At 40.6% G+C, this 25,253-nt stretch overlaps 1 protein-coding gene across 2 annotated transcripts in view; it reads left to right on the forward strand.

The window, feature by feature from the left end:
* The window catches only part of SMURF2 (SMAD specific E3 ubiquitin protein ligase 2), a 93,697-nt gene that overhangs the window by 50,661 nt on the left and 17,783 nt on the right, over positions 1-25,253 (forward strand). The window contains exons 5-11 of one of the 2 annotated variants that reach the window (XM_084648279.1): positions 134-199; positions 3,680-3,764; positions 6,389-6,472; positions 9,969-10,171; positions 14,171-14,255; positions 18,967-19,125; positions 19,361-19,426. In XM_084648279.1, coding sequence (XP_084504405.1) covers positions 134-199; positions 3,680-3,764; positions 6,389-6,472; positions 9,969-10,171; positions 14,171-14,255; positions 18,967-19,125; positions 19,361-19,426 — 748 coding nt within the window. The remainder of the gene's footprint in view (positions 1-133; positions 200-3,679; positions 3,765-6,388; positions 6,473-9,968; positions 10,172-14,170; positions 14,256-18,966; positions 19,126-19,360; positions 19,427-25,253) is intronic. The other variant, XM_084648280.1, reaches the window with a different exon arrangement.

Raw genomic sequence — 25,253 nt, forward strand, 5'->3', positions numbered from 1 at the left:
TTTTGTTTTTTCCCCTTTCTGAATTCTAGCAATTTTAAGGTAGCCCAGATCTTGTTTTTATGGTAATTCACAATGCTCCTTAAAAACAGCAAAATATTATATAGTTAACACTAGATATTTCCTGATTTTATAGATCAGAGGTTGGATCTATGCAAACTTGGGCCAAATGACAATGATACAGTTAGAGGACAGATAGTAGGTAAGTGTGGATTTTTTTTTTTTTTAATTCAATTGGAACTTTGTCTTGAATTGTACTATCAGCTTCTAGATTGGTGTTTTCTGGACTAGAGTAACCATAATAATGCTTTTAAATTTGATTGCCAGAGGCCTTTGGCAATGGCTCCTGAATAACAAAGTGTGTGTGCGTGTGCGCACGCACAATCAAGCTCATGCACAGAGTTATAGAGAGAAATAACAAGGCCCAAGAAAGCAAAGTAGTGCTGAACTGAGGCAAACCAGACTACAATAATACTAGTATAAAAGTTGTATAAAACACATTAAGAGAAAACTGCCTTGAACTTTGCTGTGAAGGAGGTGACAAATGAACTCTGGGGCTAACTTCCCCTGAAAACCCAGCAAAGCTGAAATTGCTGACCTTGCTTCACGGCACCATGCAAGACACATTTTCTCTAGGTTTTGCCTAAGAGTGGATGCCTGACAAGGAGTTTTGCTATAACTGGAGTGAGTTCTTCTTTGGGATAACTTCCCTAATATATCTTTTATTTTTATGGCGCTTTTTAAAATGGTCTTGCTTCAATCTCAGCTGCTGTGCTGTGTGATTCAGGTACTTTGTTCCTAAATTATTTAAGGTTTTAAACACCATAAATAACTCCCTGAAGCAGACTCATTGGAAAATAAGCAGCCACACATTTAAGTAAATGTTCTTCTTTTGCTGCATTCTGAATTTCAGTCATAGGAAGTTTAAAAGGCAGCCCTGAGTAGAGCACATTGCAATAGTTCAGCCTGGAAGTCACCACACTGTGGATCACTGTGATGGGGTCTGTATTTCTGTGGGGGAGCTGTAGTCTATGAATATTTCAGAGATGGGGGAAAAAAGATTTGGGTCTCCGTGTTCAGCTCCTGGTTATAAAACCTCCAAGTCGTGTACCTGATCCACCCTGCCAGGGATCTCTACCAATAGACAAAGCAGCCAGGCAGCAAGTGAGGGTTTCCGGATGTTTGTTACCCTCCTCAAAATACTCTGTCCATTGACACCACTGCTTTATCTTAGCTAAATTTTAACCAGCTGTTTTGCCTCAGGTCTGCAGTCTTTGTGAGGTAGTAAGGTAACATCAAGACAGAGGTGATGTAATAGGATCAATGGTGAGAGATATGTCGGTATCATTAACACGTTATTAATGCTTCAGTCCATGCTGACATATCAGTTTTCCATGGAGGTTCAGGCTAAACAGTAATGATGATAAAATAGATACTTGTAGCAACTCCCTTGGTGCTGGTGAAATATCCATAGCTACCGACTGAAACGTGCTTGAAAGTAGCGTTCATCTCTTCCCTGAGCTTGTGAAGTTATAAAGTGTGTTACATTGGAGCCATTGCTACTTCCCCCTGTAAGAACAGTATCTGTATGTTGTTTCGAGCTGTTAAGACACAAGGCATTTTTAAAGTTCAGTCAGTGCTGCCTTTAACTTGACGGATACTCTGCAAGATTCCAGAGGCTCCTACCTTGTTTCTGTTGAAAATTCATTGTTAATCTCCTTAAATTTTTCTTCACTAATACAATTTTGTTTCTGGGTGAATGGGTCCAGGTAAAACTAGGTACTTCTGGTATGATAGTTAAAGAGTAGAGAGATTTTTTTGAATCAAAATAAATTGTAGTTAAAATGAGTTGGAAGTGGGGTTAGCTTTGTAACAGGGGTGAAATAGCCTGAATTAAAGGATGGGGTAAAATTGAAAGGTAAATTATTCTATTTCAATATAATTGGTGTCTTCAGCAATTGATAGTCTAGGAAAAGAGGGACACCTTGATGTATGCCTTATGGATAAAAATCTAGGGACTCCCTGGTGAATGCCTTATAACTGAGGGCAGAGAACAGGGGGAATCTTGCCTGGGGTTACCTTTTAAAGGGGGTAAAAGAAGGGCGATGCTTTTGGGTAGTGGATACAAAGGGCACCTGAACTGTGCCTTAATCTTGCAGCTCTCTTCTGTGCCATGATTTTACTTCTGATGTGGCGGTGCAGAAAAATGAGTCCTTACTCATTACAAAATAAAGCCGTCCACTAATTTTGGTCCTTACATAGGCAAAGAGGAGGTAATTGTTTAGTTTCATTTTTGTCTGTGTGTATTGCTTGCCTACATGCAACAACATGAACTTGTAATGTGTGGGGTTGTTGCAGAATAGAGTAAATCAAGCATTTCCTTGCTCTCTAAAGAAATTAAAGGCTGTCTATATTTCTCTCTAATAAAGACCACACTCATAAAAGGTTAGGCATTAATACTGGCTAGAAATGAGGTTAATGCACACAGATACTGCAAGACTTCTTGTGTAGTTCAGCTAATGTCCCAAAATCCTGAACTTCAACACACCTTTTGGTTCAGAACTGGGCCTCTCCTTTTCAGAGGTTGCCAATAATGTTCAATTGTCTTGTGGTTTTATGATATGGGCAAATGTCCATTTGGGTCTAGATTGAGGCCATTAAACTTATTTTTGCTTCATTTGTGAACAAGATTTGAATGCAGGTGTCCTGAGATGAAAAGGTGCATTCATGTCACACAGCCAACAGAAAACAATCCTGTATTTGGTTTCATGCTTGACTAACCTCTTTAACAACAACAAAATAAATAAAATGCAACCTGAGTGTTCCGATATTTTTATACATTGCAATGTCAGGAACGAAAATTGTCCACAAAACCTGTGATTTCATAACTTCAGTGAAAAAGCTTCTGGCCTAAAAACAATGTTTTAAAATGTTTAAGACTGTAGCATGTAATACAGTTTTAGTTTGTTTATAAATTTTTTACTGTGAGTAATAAGACTACTGTTCTGATTAATGCTTTTGAAGTAGATTTAAACATATTTAAGTTGTATATCACTGATACTTGAATGTTAGTTTACGTAGATCCCTAATAACCAAAAGGTATAGTGCTCATAACATTTAAACTTTGCCTGTTTTGTGTGTTACCTTTTTTGTGTTGAATTTTCACCCTCATTCATGGTTACTAGGAAAAAATTAAACCTTCGTGAAAATTGCATTTTCAGACCACTTAACAGGCCCAGTCTTGGTTGCTGCTTTCCATTAGAAGTGTTCCTTTTCAGTTTCTAGTTGAAGTCTGACACTGGCGTTGCGCCATTCCACTTGCTATCCTAGTCATTCTGCATGGGATCAGCCACTTTGTTGTCACCAGACCAGTTGTACAGTTTTAAGCTTTGCCTAGGGAAGATAAAAATTAATTGCAATTTCAGATTTATCTTTTCTTCCCACTTTGAATTACACTTTTATCCCTAAAAGATGGGGTTTTCAAAGCAGCATGCAGAGATTTAGCTGTATGGAGCCACATATTGTCTCTGCTTAACCTTTATTAGCTATTTGGGGAGGAAGATAAAATTCAGAAAACAGTTTAACTTAGCCCTCCTCTAAGTTGTACCTTCCCTTCCAAACGTAATTGTGATTTGGATTCTGTTGCAGTATCTTTAATAATTGCCTTTTAATATTTTAATAGTAAGTCTTCAATCCAGAGACCGAATAGGCACAGGAGGACAAGTTGTGGATTGCAGTCGTTTATTTGACAATGATTTACCAGATGGGTAAGCTAACACCTATACTCACTTTACTTTTTAACCTTTAAAGTGATGAAACATCAAAGTAAAAATAGACAAATTTGTTTTTTAAATATTTGTAAACCTATAGGAGTTTTAATTTAGAAGCTAGAGACGTGCCAGTTACTGATTTAGCCTAAGTAAGTACTTTCTACAGTTATGTCTACAGTACAGCCAGGCTCGATGCTCTGAGTTTGATCCACCAGTGGTTGATTCAGCGGGTCTAGTAAAGACCCGCCAAATCGACTGAAAATTACTCTCCAGTTGATCTCTATACTCTACCCCTAACGAGAAGAGTAAGGTAAGTCGACGGGAGAGTTTCTCCCGTTGACCCCCCCTGCTCCCCTGCAGCGTAGACCCCGCGGTAACTTGATCTAAGGTACGTCAACTCCAGCTATGTTGTTCACGTGGCTGGAGTTGCATTGCATAGGTCGACTTACCGTGGTAGTGTAGACATAGCCTTACTCAGAATGATTGCTAACGAGTGCCACTGCTAAATTGACCGCCGGTGGATTGATTGCAGAGCGTCGATCACTGCCGTAGTGTAGACCTGCCCTAATAGTTTGAGCATTGTCGATCTGTTTGCCCATTTGGAGGGCAGGAGGAGAGCATGTTATATCAGTGAATGAATGAAAGTATATACTCAAGAACCCACATCTGGTTTAAGAATTCTAGAACAGATAATTGACTTACATGAATATAATGTAAATCTAAGTGATAACTAACATTCTTGAACAGCCCTGCTTCAGCCACAAGATAATCTAAGCGGACCCAGTGCCCTAATTTTGTACCCTGTGTAATGTGAGAGCATGCCCAAAATGTCTTCTACAGAGCTGTAGAGAGGATAGAGTATTGTAAAAATGGGTCTCTCTTCTTCTCGCTTGTAAATCAAGAAAACAGTATTGTTCAAGGTCGTGGAGACTAAGTTCTTGCTGTACTTACCTGCCAAAGGCTGGATTCAGGATATTTTTTCCTTTATGAAAACTGATGAGATCAATACCTAAAGCAGTTTGGGGAGTTCAGAAAAGTGTTCTGTTTTAGGTGCTTCGGCTAGCATCAGCATAGCAGAGGAAAGACAGAATTCTGAATGTGAATCTTGGCAGGGAGAGACAGGAGATAGTTTCAATTTTCATTGAAAAATCAGTTATCGCTTGTAAGTGATAAACCACATTGTAGTGTTGCTTCAGAGTCTGAAGAAGTTTTAAGAAAATTCTAAAAAGGTATGTAAGTCACTGTTAAATATTTCCCTTCTAAATATTTCTTAGTTAATTGTATAAATGCAGAGCTAGTCTAAACCTTTGAGAGAATTTTTAATGGAAAAATAAAATAGAAAAGTCCTGTAACTTAAGGACAAATACAGTAAAAGCTTTTTTATCTGACATGTTGGGGAAATGGGGGAGTGCCTGTAAGTGAAAAATTCCAGTTAACTAAGAAGGGGGTGGGGGTGCAGAGCTGGGGGTTGGGCCATGGGAGGGAGTGCAGAGTTGGGGCACGGCACGGGATGGGGTGCAGAGCATGGGTTCTGGGAGGGGAGTTAGGGTTCTGGGAAGGGGCTCGGGGCAGGGAGTTGGGGCACAGGAGGAGTTTCAGGGTGCTGGATCCAGGAGGCGCTCACCTCTAGTGGCTCCCTGCAAGCGACGACCTGTCCCTAGGTGAAGGCGCTGCTAGGCAGCTCTGTACACTGCCCCTGCTCTGCCATGGGAGCTGCGGGGACGGCACCTGTGGGTGGAGGCAGCGCACAGAGCCCTCTAGCCACGCCTCCCCCTAGAAGCAGCAGGAACAGGTCGTCGCTTCCAGGGAGCCACGCAGAGCTAGGTAGGGAGCCTGCCGATCCAGCACCAACCAGACTATAAACCGGACTTTCTATGAAGATTAGAAATGCTGGTTTATGGAGCTTTCCGGATAACACAGCTTTTACAGTAGTAATTTTTATCAAAGGAAATTGGTGCAAAAAAGATACTGTGCATGATTGCATTTTTGTTGTCACAAAAAGAGAAGTTTGATTGCACCAGAGAACTTCTGGTGCTTCACATTAACTTGCTGCCCAGCATTTGTAACAGATGCCTAAATCATTAGCAGTGGTTGAACTGAATTTTAAGGAATTTATATATTTCAGAGGAAAAGGTGAAGAGAAAATATCTTGCAACAAGCTTTTTAGCTATGACATTAGGAGTAATGTTTTAGTTTACATGAGATAAGTCTGTTTACAGGATGTTTCATTTTTAATAAGTATAGATAAATTATGTTAATCCACCATATTTAATAGAAATTATATTGAAACAACAGAGTTTATTGGAAGCAGTTGCCAAATAATAAAAAACTGAGCATATTATCAAACATGAAATACTTTTATTAGGAAACTTTTGGAGTATTTGAAGTTAATTTCAATTTGAATAGTTACTGAATGTGAAGGCACAACATTGTTAATGATTTGTCTGGCTTCAAGAAGAAAACATTTTATTAATTCTGAGAGTTGAGCTTTCACTGTTCAGCTACTATGATTGATAATAGATGATGTGTTCCTGAGTTGGCTGTTGTGTTAGAAACATTTTTGTGCCCTGGTTTCCTGGAAATATCACTCATTGCCTTATCTCTCAATGTCCGAATTCTAGTTGGGAGGAGCGGAGAACTGCCTCTGGAAGGATCCAATATTTAAATCACATTACACGGACAACTCAGTGGGAACGACCAACACGGTAAGAAATTATAAGCCATGCCTACAGTGGAGTTCACTTACTGATTGAAAGTACTGAGCACCCACAGCTCCCATTGGGCTCAAGAGTATGTGCTCAGCAATCCCTGAAAATCAGGCCCCAGATGGGATATATTCTCCCCCCTCCTGCTTAATCACAGGAATCATTCCAGTTAGATATCTCTGTACTGGTCTTCATATCACTGATTTTTTGGTGGATTTCATCACTGTGGAACCCGAAGAATGCCAGTCTTTACACAGTGGGCTTTATGAAAAAGGGATTCTGACTGGTTGACAAATGTCTGCAGATATGCTATAACTATATGGGTCAGAACTCTTAAGCTGATTGTTACAAATATGTAACCAGTTTTTGAAATCAGTATAGTCAGCTCCAGTTACAATAGCAGTCAAATCTGTCAACCTTCATTTCCTCAAACCAAGTGGACTTCTGCTATTATCTAAGCCGTAAATAGTCTCTGTGCATTTTATTCTGGAGCTTTTTGCAGACCCTCTGTGTCTTCTCTTCCTTCCTCAATAGCCCTTATCCTTTGGAAAATTCACTGTGCATAAGGAATAGATGAGCAAATGACCTGCACTGTTAAACTTTCAGTTCTACTATATGCCTGCATTTCTCAATTGAAAGTACTGGCTATTTAATAATTTTATTTATGAATTTATATTTTCTTGATTATATAAAAATGTCTATCCTAAGGTCTAGACACACAAATGTGTCCCTAGTTTTGTACTGTGGAATGTGTGGGTAGACTGTTGTGCCTATATGGATCCCCATTTGACACATTGGAGGTTCTAGAGTAGCAGCCGTGTTAGTCTGTATTCGCAAAAAGAAAAGGAGTACTTGTGGCACCTGCATCCGATGAAGTGAGCTGTAGCTCACGAAAGCTTATGCTCAGATAAATTTGTTAGTCTCTAAGGTGCCACAACTCCTTTTCTTTTTATTGGAGGTTCTGTGAAGGATCATTGTATGAACCCATAATGTTTATAACTCTTCTTCACCAACCCAAACAATCAGGACCAACAATTTCTACCTCACTTGTCCCATTTACACTATCCTCATCTGACACCCTTCTCAAAACATAATGCGGGGACGGACAGACAAGTCTTGTAGGATACCCTGAAGTTCCATATGCTCTAATCCCTCCACTGGGGTCCCTCCCAGTGACCCCATCCCATCTCCTGATCTCTTTTGCATCCACTTCTGTCGTGCTCTTCTCCTTACCCTCTCACTGTCCTCTGGCTCTTCCCTCCCCGCCCAGCCCCAACAAACATCTCTCCCATCTTAAAAAAAAATATGTATCCTTGGCCTCACTTTGCCTCTCCAGCTACCACCCTGTCTTCCTTCTCCCTTTCATCTCTAAGCTCATTGAACATGCTGTTTACAATTCTTGCCTGGAGTTCCTCTCCTCCAATTCCATTCTAGACCTTTTCCGTTCTGTCTTCTATCCCTTGCATTCAGCTGAAACCACTCTCGACAAAGCCTTTAATGTCCTCCTTCTTAGCTAAAGCTCAGAACCGCCACTCCATCCTCCTCGACTTGTCAGCCACCTTTGACACAGTTTACCATGCTTTTCTTGAACTCTGTACTGCTTTGGTTTCCTTGACTCCGACCTCTTCTGATTCTCCTATCTCTCTAATTACTCCTTCAGCGTGTCCTTTTGGAGGATCCTTCTAATCCTCCCTCCAACTTTCTGTGGTGGTTCGGAGGTCATAGTCTTCTTGCTTTACACTTTTTTTTGTCTCTGGGTAATCTCATCCACAAACACCAAACTTAACCTTCATCTCTATGCTGATGACTCCCAGATCTACCTCTCTTCTCTGGAACTGTCTCCTTCTCTCCAAAATAAAATCTGGGCCTGTGTCTCTGACATCACCTTGTGGATGTCGAGCTGCCAGCTCAAGCTAAACATGGCTAAAACAGAGCTCCTAATTTCCCCCACCCCCAAAGTCCTCCCTGCCACCTCCTTTCTCTATCACAGTGGACAACACCAGCATCCTGCCTGTCACTCCCTGGGTTTGTAACCAGGCACCCTCTGCGACCCAGATCTCTGTCTAGGTCCTCACATCCATGCTATGTCTAAATCTCACTGATTGTTGTTCTGCATAACACCAGTAAGTTATGGCCTTTTCTATCCATTCACACAGCTAAAACTTTCATACAAGCCCTCGTCATCTTGCATCTCTCTTACTGCAATATCCTTCTTTCTGGCCTTGACAAATGCAATCTTGCCCCACTCATATCTGTTCAGAATGCTGCTGCAAAGATCATTTTCCTAGCTTGTTGCTTTTATTATGTCGCCCTTCTCTTTGAATCCCTTCACTGGCTCCCCCTTCTCTATTGTATCAAACATAAGCTGCTTGTATTTACTTTTAAGGCCCATCATAGTCAATGCTCACCCTACCTGTCATCATTCATTTGCTATCAAGCTGTCAGTGCTCACCTCCTATCAGCCCAGGATTTCAACCTCCATTGCCCACTTATTTTCAAATAGACACTTGTGTTACCCATGCACTTGGGAGGAGCACCCCATTAACATCAACATAGCTATCTCATTATCCACTTTCAAATCCCACCTGAAAAATCTTTTGTCATGATTCCTACAAAATACTGGACAATAGTTAAGCTGCTAATGTGCGTGGACTGCTGCCTATTGTTCTGACTAATATTGTCTTATTGTTTACTTGTGTGTATCTATCCATCTGTTGTCTCTTGTCTTATAATTAGATTGTAAGCCCCTTGGGACATGGACTGTCTTTTTTTGTTTGGTGTCTGAACAGTGCCTATTGCAGTGGGGGTCCTGGTTTATGACGAGGGCTCCTAAGCATTATGGAAATGCTCAAGTAATGTCTGACCAAGGGTGAAAGTTCCAGAGCTTCAGGCCCCTCAATAAAAATACCATACTGCCAGCCCCTGTTCCTCCCCTTTTTTTTTTAAAGTGTGTGGCGAGGTGCTAAATCAAGTGCTTCCCATGATCTAGACTGCTGCCGCAGCAGAGAGCAGCAGTCTTTAAGGTAGGCAGAACCCATAATAATTTGAGCTAAAATGAATGCCCTGAGTTGTATCTGGAAGCTAGTTGACAGCCAGTGCTTATCAGAGAGCACAGGCATAACGTGCTTCCAGCAAGAAGCGCTGCTAAGCTAGTGGATTGCTACATTCTGCACTAACTAATGTTTTCAAATGGTCTTCAGATGTAACCCATGTAGAGGACACTGGACGAATGTATGACTAGCTTAGCAAAGTCTACATACAAAAGAATAGTTTGCTGCCTTATCAAAGCAGTCTTTGACACAGCGGATACCTGAACATTTCTCACCTGTTTTATGAAATTAAGACTTAAACATGAGTGACTATTTCCTGCACTTTTAGTGACTGATGCTTTTATCTATTGTATGTAAATGTTGTTTCATAAAGGATAGATGTGGTTGGAGAGAATAATTTCCTTGGTTACAAAAGGCAGTAACCTTATCTCATTACCTCTCAACAGACCAGCATCTGAATATTCTAGTCCAGGCAGACCTCTGAGCTGCTTTGTGGATGAGAACACCCCAATTACAGGAACAAATGGTGCGACATGTGGACAGTCATCAGATCCCAGACTGGCAGAGAGAAGAGTCAGGTCTCAAAGACACAGGAATTACATGAGCAGAACACATTTACATACTCCTCCTGACCTGCCTGAGGGATACGGTATGTGAGTTAAAAAATAGCGTGACATTATTCCAGTCCTTTAAGAAATTAGGTAAATGGGGTTCCCTCTTCCCCTGCTCTTTGTAACTTTTTTTGATCCTCTTTCTTTGATAACTGGTTTAAAATGCTGATCTGTCTGGGGTCTGCACAAAGTCTTAAACTTAAGATTGGACTTCAGATGATAGGCTTATTGTAAAGCAGTCAAAAATTCTGTGAGGGAGGATGGAGCACATTTTCTCATTCCATTGTTCCTGTAGTTTGTTCTCTGGACAATTTAGTGACATTTCTATAAATGGGAAGTAAATACTTCCCTGCACTGTTTCACAATTAGGTGAAGAAATGTGCCAAATGGAGACCATTAGTGAAGGGCAGACAAAAATGGTAACTGCATTTGGAGCTAATGAATTTTTCTTTAAGATTTTTGCTATTCCCAGAATATGTATTTGTTTCCATAGTAGATTCTTACAAGCGTGCACTTAAGTGATTGGACATGTACCACATGTATTAATCTGCAATTGAGCATACATGTTCAATGGTCAAATGGGCAAACTTAGGTATGATTTGTGGTTAAGTTAAAGAAAGGACTTTGATACATTTTATAAGCTCTTTATCAAGATTAATTTAAATTTAAAAGCATAATTCGATTCTCTTACCTTCTATACCTAAATTAAAGTGGGAAGGTTTATTTGTGCCTTAAGAGGGGAGGGAGAAACTCTTGCAGTTTTTAATCTTGCAGCACAGAGCTCAGTATGTGGGCAAAACTCTAACTGCAGTGGGAGTTGGAACAGGCCATATACCAGCATTTTGGAAAGTCCTCCCTTATATTTCGTTAGTGTGTAGATGATGGATGATAAATTGCAAGTTAAGAACTAGAAAGGAGGAAGCCTGGTGCCAGTAGAAACGTACATTACAATAAGATTGATTAGAAAGAGGCTGGAAAATCATGGAACTCGTTAAAAATCATACGGCTTTCCCCCCACAATTTACAGAGGTTCACCTACTTTGTTTCCATAGTATTTAAAAAGGAGGCCATCACTACTACATCCTAAAGCAGTTCAACCTAGTGGATAGAGTATTGGGCCAGGACTCAGAAGATCTGGGTTCTGAGGATGTTGTGAAGGCCAAGACTATAGCAGGGTTAAAAAAATAACTAGATAAGTTCATGGAGGATAGGTCCATCAATGGCTATTAGCCAGGATGGGTAGGGATGGTCATAGACTCCAACTTCCCCTCTGCCCTGCAGGTGCTGCCCCGCCCCTCCACCCCCTTGCCCCACCCTCCGTTCCCCCAAGTCCCTGCCCTGCCTCCTTACCGCCTCCTTCCCTGAGTGCGCCACATCCCCACTCCACCCCCTCCCTTGAGGAAAGTCCTAAGCGCCACCAAACAGCTGTTAGGCCGTGGGCGGGAAGCGCTGCGAGGGGGAGGAGTAGGGACGCAGTGCGCTCGAGGGAGGAGGAGGGGATGGGGGTGTGGGGAGCTTGGCTGCCGGTGATTTTTCCCACGGAGTTGGCATTTATGGGGATGGTGTCCCTAGCCTTTGTTTGCCAGATGCTGGGAATGGGTGACAGGGAATGGATCAGTTGGTGATTACCTGTTCTGTTCTTTCCCTCTGGGGCACCTGGCATTGGCCACTGTCGGAAGACGGGATACTGGGCTAGATGGACCTTTGGTCTGACCCAGTATGGCCGTTCTTATGTTCTATTCCTGGCTCTGCCACTGGAGTGCTGGATGACCTTGGGCAAGTCTGTGCCTCAGTTTCCCCATCTGTAAAATGGGGATAATGGTACCGCAAAGCACTTTGAGATCCACTTTTAACTGAATTGTCTTGTTAGACTGACTTCACACTTGGTAAGGCAACTCACATCTTTTCATGTATTTGTACCTGCTCCTGTATTTTCCATTCCATGCATCTGATGAAGTGGGTTCTAGCCCATGAAAGCTTATGCTCAGATAAATTTGTTAGTCTCTAAGGTGCCACAAGGACTCTTCCTTGTTTTCACTGTGTAAGAGTGGAGTGTTGTTGTTACACTTTGATCATGTCACATTTGGTCAGGTAAGCTATAGTGGATGACATAAGTAGTTAACGTCTGCATGGTAATGTGATCTTAGAATCATAGAATATCAGGGTTGGAAGGGACCTCAGGAGGTCATCTAGTCCAACCCCCTGCTCAAAGCAGGACCGATCCCCGACTAAATCATCCCAGCCAGGGCTTTGTCAAGCCTGACCTTAAAAACTTCTAGGGAAGGAGATTCCACCACCTCCCTAGGTAACGCATTCCAGTGTTTCACCACCCTCGTCGTGAAAAAGTTTTTCCTAATATCCAACCTAAATCTCCCCCACTGCAACTTGAGACCATTACTCCTTGTTCTGTCATCTGCTAAAAAAATCTTGTGCCTCAACATTTCCTAAAATCAAGTGCTTTTAGCTATACAATAGATTTAATTGCACTTCATGAAGTTTCAGTTTTTAAAATTGGTAGACTTCTGGCACAACTGAACAAGCCCTTACCCATGTGGCTAGAACAGATACTCACACCATTGTAAGTGTAGCTGGCCAAGTTGACTCCATCTCTCATAATACCTATAAAAACACTTAAACACAGAGATAATGCTGTAATCTCATTAAATATCTAATCTTTTTAGTGGAAGTTTTTGCATTTGATGTGGTATTCCTCATTATCTAGAGGCTTTTATAGGACACTACCAGCTGGTAGTAGAGACATATCTATGTTATGGATAATAACTTGTTAAATATCTAGATATCTGGGTCAAGGACATCTGAATTGACTCTTTAGGGAAGTGGAACATTTTAAAGTAAAACATGGAATATTTAGTAGCTGCTTTGAATTTATGCTTTTTTTTTTAAAGGCTGCATTCTCGTCAAATATTGTATCCAGACTTAATCTTTCTAGTGTACACGTAGGGGAATATTGGAATACTTTTATTTTAGACTACTTGAGAAACTTTACCACATTTGGTAGTTCTGGAAGGCTGGTACAAAGACTGTTTTCAGACATGTTTCCACATTGTTCAGTTGCTGGTATAACACTACACTTAGGCTTCGTCTGCACCACGCAGCTTTTAGCGACACGGCTGTGCCATTACGGCTGTGCTGCTATAAGGCACGTGGTGTAGCTGCTGTTTGAGGGCAGGAGAAAGCTTTCTTCCTGACACACAACTTCTACCTCCCGCGAGCAGTAGCAGCTTTGTTGGCAGGAGAGTGCTCCTGCCAACAAAGTGCTGTTCACACCGACGTTATTTGTCTGTAAAACTTTTGTCGTTCGTGGGGGGTGTTTAACACCTCTGAATGACAAAAGTTTTGCCGACAAAGTTCCAGTGTAGACAAAGCCTGAGACTCTCTCTACATGGAACTTTTACTCCTGTTTATAACCATGTAATATGTGTTAGTTTAGTGTTTGTAAAATGTGTGCTATTCTAGAGTTTAGGCACTGCCCTAAAGGAAATAAAATCCCGGTATTGTTGAGGCTTTATTATGTAATCCCAGATGTAGACACAATTCCAGAAGAAACTGAAACCTTTGTCTCATAATTGACTCCTGTAAACTGCAAAGAAAAGATACTGCTCTCCTATCCATATCTACAAATTTGTAGTATTTTCCCAAAACTCTGAGACTGTAGAAGAACCATTCCATGCCTCTCGCAAAAACAAATATCTAAAAACTGTCAGACTGCCAATTTTCAAGGCTTGCTACTATGCTAATTGACTCTGATTTGGATTTCTTAGTTGGACGCCACATGCAACCTGCTCAGCCTGCTGTCAGGAAGCCTAGCTCTCTGCATGTTAATCCAATGACAGTACCTAGAAACCCTTCCATGTAAAAAATCTGTTTAACCACTTTTTTAGAGCATCTCGTCTTTTGAGCAGGGCTGTTTGTCTATAACCTTGTAGTATGAGCTGAATTACTTTTTTCTTTTCCTTTTTCCTTTCATGCATGTCTATCTTTTTGGTTGTTCTTATTTATTTTATCTCAATTAACAGAGCAAAGGACAACTCAGCAAGGTCAGGTCTATTTCCTGCATACTCAGACCGGTGTAAGCACATGGCATGACCCAAGAGTACCAAGGTAAGAAAAGAACTCACATGTCTTTATTGTTATATGAAGTCTTAAATTAAACAGGACTCTCTTAAAATTGCTTGTCCTCCAATATTGCACTGTTTAATGTTACTTAAGAGAATATGCAGACTGGCTTGGTAGATGAAACACCCCTCCGCCCCCCCCTTCAGTCCCACCCCTCCACAGCAATCCAGCTTGTCATCTTAACATAAGCCACTCAACAAAATAAATGACACCCCTTGCATCAAAAACTAAGACTTGAAAGAATTCTTCAATAATAGAAAGTCTCAGAGAACAAATTAAACTGTTTTTATGAAAGAAAGTATAGTACCTAATGGTGTTAGTATCAGATATAGCCCCAATGATTATAACCAAGTCTGGCTTTTTATCCCTAATAAAATAATGGAAAAATCACGAAGGCTTTGTCTAAACTACACAGCGTAAACTCAGTTTGTCGGCGCTTTTGCTGACAAAATACTTCCACCCTCTATGAGCGGAGTTCTCCTGCTGACAACGCGAGCATTCACACAGGCACTTGCCATGGCAAAACTTTTGTCTTTTGGGGGCGGGGGGTTAAGCACCTGTGAACTGCAAAAGTTTTGTTGTTCAATTGGCAGTGTAGACAAAGCCTTAATACGTAGGGCTGGCTCGTCAAAAATTCTCAGCTCCCGCTGAGAGAAATGGGAGCTCCCAGAAGCTCAGCAACCTGGCTTCTGCCTTTAGGTACCTAAATGAGAACTGAACTCTTGTAAAAATCTGGCCTATAGAAGATAACTGAACCATGAAAATTTAGCAACATAAATTTAAGTGCAAATCTTGTCAGACAAACTGGATTATATTTTATTTGCAGACAAGCCTGGGAATTTAAATTCCTAACTGTGCTGGACATTAAAAATTGTGGATTTAACACACATTGGTTTTATGGCTCATTACAACAATTTTAACACATTCTGCTGCCTACTCACCCTTCTTTGCCCTATGACTGCAGAGGTGCTAAGTGCCCACTTCATTTTAAGTGGTCTCCTAACCACCCCTTGTGTTTAACAATCTGTCCCACCTTATATTTAGCTGCAACACTCTCGGGTTACCTTCTGCAGATTTGAGGAAGAGCTCTGTAAAGCTTGTCATAGAATCAATTCATAGAATCTCAGGGTTGGAAGGGACCTCAGGAGGTCATCTAGTCCAAACCCCTGCTCAAAGCAGGACCACCTTTTCCAACAATAGAAGTTGGTCCAATAAAAGATATTACCTGACTTATCTTGTGGCTCCAGGTTATTTTGTTGACAGAATAAAAAAAATTGAAGAGAATATGGTGGATATCTTGTTTGTTAATTTTTAATAATGCATTGGATACAATATCTTATGGTCTCACAATCAAAATAATTCAATTTGGCTTGGGTATGAATACTAACCCATGGTTTAGAACTAGTTGAAGGACTGTAAATAAAAGGGTAATGAGAAATGACAGTTTTTGAAGCTGAGAAAGACGTGTAGTGTATTACTTCAGAATTAGGAGTTACATCCCTTTTCATTAAATATCTTCCTTTAATGATCTGGAAGAAGGGAGCAGGCAGCACATATATGAAATGTAAGTATTACACTAATTTGGGAGGAGATATTATGAACACCACTGAGGACAAGGCACTAATACAAAGGGACTTAGATGTGTTAGAAAGGGATGCTTGAAACAGCAAAATATTATTTAACTTGGAAAATGTAAGCCAATTTGTTTTTGTAAAAAAGGTAACTTGCAACATTGATATTCAATGGGATATAGAAGTCATTGAAAATGGTGGGATACACCTAGAGGTGACCATGGACAGCGTTTGTAATAGTCAAAAAGATCCAGTGTAAGGCTGTGTGTACAGGGGTATTGTATAGTGGAGCCAAGAGGGAATACTCGGACTGTTCCTTGGATATGGTAGTTAGTTCAGGGCATCTCATTACCCAAAGACAAATGGGTAGGAGTACACACAAGAGAACCAAAGTGATAAAAGGGCTAGAAGGGACTGACTTGATTCTTTACACACAAAAAGCTAATGTGTACAGCTTAGTTAACCATTTAAAGGGGAAGATTAATCTGAAGTGGGCAAATATCAGGAGGAAGGGGGATGTAACTAGGACAGGGGTTCTCAAACTGGGGGTTGGCCTCTACCCTAAACCCCGCTTTGCCTCCAGCATTTATAATGGAGTTAAATATATAAAAGTGTTTTAAACTTATTTGGGGGGGGGTCGCACTCAGAGGCTTGCTATGTGAAAGGCGTCACCAGTACAAAAGTTTGAGAACCACTGAACTAGGAGTAATGAATTAATTAAGCGGGAAAAGAGATCATGAAAATATTCCATACATTGATGAGATGTACTAAATTCTGGAATGGTCTCCCAAGGGAAATGGGGAAGCCCAATTTTCTTGACATATTTGAAACTAGATTATGTGCTAGAAAAATGTGCTGGGCAGAATAAATTCTGCCTTTTCAGGGAGATGGCAAGGCTAATCCAATACATCTTTCCATCTCCACTTTCCAGAAGATTGAGGTTTACTGTCCCACTCATTAAACATGTCCCTGTCTGTAAAGAGAGAGAATATTGTTAGTTTAAAAAAAAAAAAATCCTTGTTAACGCACTGGAAGCTCTTTAAGATTATTACCTCCTAAAATCTGCAGATGCTAATGTAAAAATGGCATATACAGCCCTAAATTGGCAACCAGCCCTGAGATTTATAAGAAACTTAACAATTTTGTGGTTGGCTGCTGCTCATGTTTCTTCCCATGTAAATGGATGTTGGATTGCCAGAAATGAGTAAGGTACTTCAAACCATAGTTTGAAGAATAAAAATTAAAGGTTTTAATGAAAAAGTGACACGTTTGCTGTGTGATATACTACTCTTGAGACAAGAAAAATACCTTTCTTGTGACATTGTCCTGAATCTTTGGTGACTATGGAGAAGATTTTCTAAAACGCAAAGGGCAATTAAGCAGCTGACGTGAAATTGTCAGCTGCCATTTGTGCCTTGGAAAGTGTGTGATGCAGGGGAAGATTTTCTGTCATTTTATGTGGGCAATATATTCTCTATCTTGCAGCGTAGAACTACTCTCCATTTTGTATGTGGGGACTTTTTAAAAAAAAATACACCTTAATTTATCCACACTTTTTGTGCCTCAGATAATCGAAGTTGCAAATGAGAGCATATTGACATTTAGTTGTTTGTGGGTGTGGTCAGGTGGCTTTACATCTACTTCCATCATTTTGCCCTGTCATTATTTACAGCTACAGACTGTTGATGCAAGAAAGGAGGGTTTAGAAATTATACCTGTAGCCTATATAAGTACACTGCCTCTCTCTTAAACAGATCAGCCTCATTTTGGTTGTTCATGTTGGGGATGCGGAAGGAAACCCAAATTCTAGAGTGGTGGCAGAATACAACAACACTTATATTCACCTACTTTTGTATTTAATAGATTTAATTAAGAGCAGCACACACTTCTCAAACTGTAATTATAATGTAAATGATAGAAGCTGCTGCGTGATAGCAAGAGGTCAGTGGATTTGCAAATTAACAATTTCGAAAAATTGATTTATTAAAATGTTTTGGACAAAAATTATTTGCTTGGTATTTATTGCTCCACCTAAAAAGGTGAGCTACTAAAAAGATTTCCTTTCACTATACTTATTGTAATCTTCTAAATTCTTTCATATATCCTGTGTTAAAATACTATTTTGTAACTGTTTACAATGACGCTACTCTTTTGTGAATCAAAAGCAGAACTGCTATGCTTCATATCCTACAACAGGACTGCACAAAGGGTATAGTGGGGTTGACTGTTTTCTACATTAGTTGAAGACTGCCATTGTTACAAACTGGTAGAGAATTGGGGCACTGGTCCTTTTACAAAAGATGCCAAACGTTTAAAGATGCAGCATAATAATTTGCTCTGTAAAAAGTCATAATTATGTATTTGAGGCCAAATTGCTTCATGAGTTACATATGCCCTACTTCCAAAGATGTTAACAGAAGTTGAGCTAGAATACCTAAAGGTTGTCAGGGAGAAGGGATGTTTTTTATTCCTCAGAGAAATGCTATGCAGTTTTTAAAAACCACTGTATTCATCTTAAATAAATTAACCTGCAAATGCTACTTGCATTCATCTGACTTTAATAGAGATTACCTGAGACCACTTAATTGTTTACGTAAAATACTAGTTAAAGAGCTTTTCTTGCATCTAACTGTTTGTTTTTTAAAACAGTCAAAAATGGCTTTTGGTTTGGGCAGATATCCATGCATAAATCTTCATGGAAAATGTAACTAATCAGAAACGTGGTTTTGTTTTGTGGGAGTTTTTTAAATGTGATTGAGTGGCTTAAATGATTAATATTATTTTTAAAACTGTTTATTGTCAAAACTGGCGCAACTCCTGTTGGCAAATATGGTGGCAGCTTTTATTTTTGTTTTAAGTCTGTATTAAATTAGTATCTGATTGTTATTTTGTAAAAATGAAGATTATGTAATAACTGCTTTTCTAACGCGTGTGTAGTCGGGTGTGTATATTTTCATTTTCTTTGGTAGGCTTGTACCTTGGGAGTAGAGATTCCAGCTGAACAGATTAAGTTTCTGAAACAATACATTTTCTCAGACTTCATGGAATTGTTCTGTTACATTTACACTTGTTTGGCTCAGAAGCCAAATGCTGAGGTATTTTTTATTTTATATTTGTTTTTGCAGGGATCTTAGCAACATCAATTGTGAAGAGCTTGGTCCACTGCCTCCTGGATGGGAGATCCGTAATACAGCAACAGGCAGAGTTTATTTTGTCGACCATAACAACAGAACGACACAGTTTACAGATCCACGGCTGTCTGCTAATTTGCACTTAGTTTTAAAGTAAGTTTGAAAAGTGTACAACGCATATTAATTTTAATATTAGAACAAGAGGGTGACTCTTGTGAGAATGCTTGTTATAAGCCAAGGTGCATTCTGTCATTCTGTGTTATGTAAACTCTCTTCAATAGTATTTGCCCTTTAATTAACATGCTGCAGGCATCTGTGTGTATAACATAGTATATATGAGAGCTTTGATTACTATATAAATATTTTCATCTCTACCACCCTTCAACAGGGGCGTGGCCACTGTGATGTCATGGGGGGGCAGGTGCCGTCCCATGGAAGAGATCTGCCACCCCAGGTGAGATATTGTATAACAGTGGCATTTATCCAGGGACAGTAGAAGCGTTGTCTGCTGTACCTTTTTACATTGTCTTCAGATTTTAACGTTTTAATCTATGGGGTAACAAACTGATTAAAAAAAATTAGATTACATATTTTGTTGTCATTAAAATGAAAAATTGATGCATTGGGCCAGGGAGCAAGTAGCTAGGTATCCTTCCACAGTTTGTCTAGCTCTCTAATAAAGACAATTAGAAACGTTCTGAACATAAAGAACCACTCATTGGAAATGGAGCTACTACTAAACACAGAGAATAATAGTAAGAGTATTTATGATGTGCACTAGGGAAGATACCCCAGCATTTTGAATCTTAAGCAAAACCTAAATCTGGGTATTTTCAGATACTGCCTTTTTATTATTATTAAATAAACATTAAGGAATTCTGGCTGTCATTTTCATTCCTGATGTACTCATTTTGCGTTGGAGGTGTTTCTATATCACTATATGCAGAAACCAAAAACAGTACAAATGTTTTTGTCTAGACACAGCTATTGTCTTGTCCAGACATTGCTGGAATTTTGACTCTGTTGTTTCTCACACTAACAACTTTTTAAGACCTTTGTTTCGGGAAACACCTGCATAGCATTAACTAGGTTGTGAATCGAAGAAACAATGAAGAGCTGGATGAACAGAAAGCCATATGCAGTCAGCATAAGGAGGTGCTAGGGAGGGATGGCAATAAGTTTCCTTAAAGGGAGTCAGGGTATGTCTACACTTAAACTGCTACAGCAGCACAGCTTCAGTGTAGACACTACCTATGCCGACAGAAGAGGTTCTCCCATTGGCATAGGTAATCCACTTCCCCAAGAGGCAGTAGCTAGGTTGATGGAAGAATTCTTCCTTTGACCTAGCGCTGCCTACATAGAGGGTTAGGTGAGCATAGCTATGTCTTGGGGAGGGGGGGATTTTTAGCTATGCCAATAGAAGTTCCCAGTAGACCGGCCTTCAGTCCTTGGGAAGTGAAGCCAAGAAGAGTATGTCAGGAGCCAGCAAGTAGAAGAATCAAATTAGGCTCTGAAAACCTCCAGAAAAGCTTTTTATGTAACTCGTGCCATCACCTAAAAGTTGGCTAGCTGGTTTGGGAAAATGGCTTTTGTATGAACAATCCATATCTGGAATCTAGTGAACTGAGAGAATTTGCCATCTAAACATGAGAAAAAAATATTAAAAAAAAAATGTTTTGAAGACCATATTTTTGAGTGTTACAGGCATTTTATGAAAGTCTTCATAGTCCAGGTTGATGGCTTCTTTTTATGAACCATGTACCTTTTTTTCTGAACTGTGTTTAGATTCCTTGTCTCCTTAGCTGCCTGCTGGCATGGAAACTGAATTTACCAGTGATATTTTAGGAGCCTGCACACATCCAGCACACAGAAGAGATTAATTTTAAATATTTTTAATTGGATATTTTAACCAAAAATTCTCTTTATAACCATAAGATTTTTATATTTGTAGAAAATTCAATTCTTCGGAGTATATTTTTAAAAAAGAATATTCTGGTTAGCACAGCCTCTGTTTAGTTGCCATTTCGTAGATATTTACAAAATAACTATGACATGGTGGTTTGCATGACATTTTATTGTACTTACAATGGAGCTAGCTTTGCATCAGAAAAATCCAGTTTGACTTGCAAACTTCAGAACCATTTTACACTTCTTCAAGCTGTAAGACCTATAACAACATGCTTAAGTTTTTCATTTGTACATCTGTCTTTCATTAGAAAAGGATTTTAGAAATTCAACCAACGGTGTCTGCAGGCTGATAAATCTTCTGTCATGTTTGTTCTTTTATTGTACCAGACAGGATATGTGAAAGTGATTCTCTCTCCGTGCCCCCCTTCCTGCGGGGGGGAGAAGAGAGCATTTGCTCTGAAGTAAAAACACGTTGTTTGCCTTAGGCCTGAAAGATTTTGTAAATTATCTGAAAAATAAAATAATATTGTTTAAGAGGAGATGGGTGGATTATAATTCTAAATCCAAAAATATAACCTAGGGTTCAAGACAGATGACACTGCCTTTTCCGTTGAGCAGAGATGCCATTTTGCCCCGATGCCATTATATATAGCTACCTAATTCTGTTTAAAATTTAAATATTGGCCCAGAGTTACTGATAGTTTTCAAAGCTGAAGGAGTTAAATAAATGCTTCATTGAGGATATTACTTTAGAAGTGTAGTTGAGCAATTTTCTGGTGACACAAACGTTGAAAAATAACTGAAAATGAGGAGGAAACAAATAGCAAAATACCAGCATCAACAGTTCAGTAATGGTAAAATAATGTTTTTATTATTTTAAGTACTGCAAACTATTTAGCAAATACACCTGTACCCTGATATAACATGAATTTGGATAGAACGCGGTAAAGCAGCACTCTGGAGGGCGGGGCTGCGTGCTCCGGCCGATCAGTGTGTGTGGCTCCGACACGCTGCTCTGAGCGGCGTGTTAAGGGTGCCGGTGGGGGGCCTGAGGGGTTGGATAAGGGGCAGAGGGTTTCGGGGGGCAGTCAGGGGACAGGGAGAAGGGGGGGTTGGATGGTTCGGAGGTTCTGGGGGTGGGGCGGTCAGGGAACGGGGGTGTTGGATAGGGCGTGGGAGGCCTGTTGGGGCGGGGGTGTGGATGGGGGCGGGGCAGTCAGGGGACAGGGAGAAGGGGGGTTGGGTAGGGGGTGGAGTCTTGGGGGTGATTAGGGATAGGGGGGGTCTATGGAGGTCAGGAAACTAGGAGCAGGGGGGCTTAGATACGGGGTGGGGTTTTGGGAGGGGTGGTTAGTGGCAGTGGGGTCTCTGGAGGGGGTAGTCAGGGGACAAGGAGTGGAGGGGGGTTGGCGGGGATTCTGAGGGGTCAGTCAGGGCGGGAAGTGACTATTAATAACAGAAATGCTCGAGGCCAAAGCAAGTTCAGTATGACACAGTTTCACCTATAACGCGCTAAGTTTTTTTGGTCCTGAGGCCCATGTCGTATTGGGGTAGAGATGTACTTCATTGTGATTTGGTTTTGGTGTGATTCAGCTAATACTATTTTATTTTTCTCCGTCCAGTCCTGCTGCTCTTTTAAAGAGCTGTAATTTGATGCATAGTTCTTAAATGCATGGTGATTTCACAGATTACTTACTTTTCCTTTAAGACTGAGATTAATTGGCTTTGTATCTACAGGACTAGTATCTTTAGTACAGTATATTGTATTACCTTGTCTGGTAGGCCTAATACAAGGGATGTTTTTACTGGCTTGCCCTTGTGGAATTAGAATGTGCAGGAAATGAAAGAATTATTTCCTTTTAACTTCAGCATCATCAAGAGTTATCCTCAAGTATATGGAGTTTATATTGTTGTTAAACATGAATCTATTGTCATATGTCTCATCATGAGTGGGAGGATAGTGTTAGATATAAGTCACGGGTGCATTAGAAATACATAGCCCTAATGATGTAGGGTTGGATTCAGGAGCTATGTGGGGACTTCGCTTCAAGGGCCATTTGGAGGTGGACCTTTAGGGCTGGTCTATACTAGATGATTAAGTTGACGCAGCTACGTTGCTTGGCGATGTGATAAATTCATACTCCTGAGCGATGTAGTAAAACTCACAAGTCCCTGTGTAGAGACTGCTAAGTTGATGATAGAATTCTTCCATCAACATAGCTACTGCCTCTTGTGGAGTGGGTTGGCTGTGCCAACGGGAGATCTCCTCCTGATGGTATAATGAGCATCCATACTGAAGCACTACAGCAGTGAACCTCACCACTATAGCGTTTTAAGTGTAGACAAGCTCATAGAAATGATTGTCTCAGTTTCTTGGGAAAGAATGGAGAGAGAAGTAGAATGTCTTACACTTCAGCTCTGAGTAGCACTGAGATGTTGGTTGTCTGCCTCATTATATCATTTTATTGCCTTTTTTTAGGATAGTGGTTTTAAGATAACTGTAGCTCATTGTAAGTAAAACCAACAATGGTCACTTTACAGAGGTATTTTTAGAGTTTAAATTTAATTTTCCTTCACCCCAAATAACTGCTCCTGGAGATTTCTCTGATATCTGCTTCTTGTGAAATCTTAGGTGAAGCAGTTTGCAGTTTATTCTGAGAGATTTGCAATGGCAGAAGGGGGAGGAAAAATTCCACTGATACCTGCTTCCTGACCAGCAGATTATTAATAAGTTCTGTGTCCTAAATATTGGTGGTAGAACTGAATTTAATTCCATTATCCCCTCCTTAGAGCCTGTGGAATAAAAGCAAATATTAACATTAAAACTCTAATTTTTGTTTTAGTGATTTAGAATGTGCCCTATTGCAGTGTTTCTCAAACTGTGGCAGCCTGGACCACCTTGTAATTGTTGTTGGTCTGCAGTGACCTTTCTGGTCCCAGTTTTCCTCCTTGTTTCACCCTGCTAAATTGCATTAAAAGAAAGGGTTCTGTAATAACAGAATGGCTACTGAAACCCTGGAGCAAGCTGGGACTTTCACTTTTAACTGCCAACGCTGAATGTTTCAGTGGTGAAAACTTGCTGGAAATGAATTCTGGTTGGCCATTGTTCACAGGGAGCTTTCTAGGAGATCATGTTCAAAACGGTCAACAGACAAAAATATTTTCAGGTCTAAAATTATGCATGATTCTGTTTAGAATGTTTGGTGTATGAGGTTTGAGATATCATTAATAACATTCAACTGAAAAAACACACCTTGAATTCTAACCTTCATTATACAGTACTGTACATTCAATGTACTATCTTCTGTGTTCCACATGAGACTTTTTGCTGGACAGCTTAAGTAAAGTGTACCTTTTTTACACCATTGTGCTAGGTCATTGTTTCCCGGATGATGGGTCAACAGGACATGGGAAGATTCTAAGCAGGTCACAGGCGTAGTGCAGAGGGGGAGCCCAGCTCGCACTCACCCTGCAGCTGCCGCTTCTTTCCTGCGGGACTGGGCCTGACTCCCCACTCCAGACATGGCCTGCCATGATAGGTTACAGCATCACTGAGGTTTGGGTTGGCCACCCCACTTTCATGACAGAAGAGTGGTACTGTGGCCCTGTGAGCCAAGCCACAGTGCCCAGAGTGGGGAACTGGGCCCAGCCCAGTGGGATGGGAACTGCCACTGTCGGGTGAGTGCAGGGCAGGCTCGGTCTCTGTCCCACCCCCACATGCCCACAGGTCCTCCCCTCTGTACTGGGCTGCGATTAGGGTTGCGGTGCTGGGGTGAAGGGTGATGCTGTGGGTGATCAGTGCCCCCGCGGTAGGGTGAGGAGGAGGGGGCAGAAGAGGACGCTGGCCTATGGTTTTGCCGCCCTCCTTCTTCCCATGAATTTGGACCTTGGTTGTGTTGCAAAAAAAGGATGAAATGCAGTTGGTGGGTCACCTTATTAAAAAGTTTAGGAACCACTGATCTAGCTCAAACAATATCCACTTATTGTGTGCAAGATGGACACTTTCACATGTCTGTAGCTTTATAAAATCTCCTAGAATTGGTAGTAAAACTACATGATTATCTGTGCCAATTAGTTACATGTGAACTCCCTACATTCCTGTGGCCCAGACTAGTCCAGGTACAAGGGACAAGGTCCTTGCCAAGCTGCCAATACAAACATCTTTTTGTAAGCTTACTCTTTTTCAGACAAGCCATTTAAAACAGACTGTGGTATTGACTGTAGATTAGAGGCATAGTATTTGGCATATCCCCTGAATTTTAAAATGGAGGAAGGTAAAACATGCAAAGGAAATATGGAAATGGTATCTGAGAATTTCAGTGTCAGCAGCTCAGTGGTAAAACTGTATAGATAATGCTTTATTATATAGTGCT

The sequence above is a fragment of the Lepidochelys olivacea genome (assembly GCF_965140295.1).
Source record: "Lepidochelys olivacea isolate rLepOli2 genome assembly, chromosome: 14".
Taxonomy (NCBI): Eukaryota; Metazoa; Chordata; order Testudines; family Cheloniidae; genus Lepidochelys; species Lepidochelys olivacea.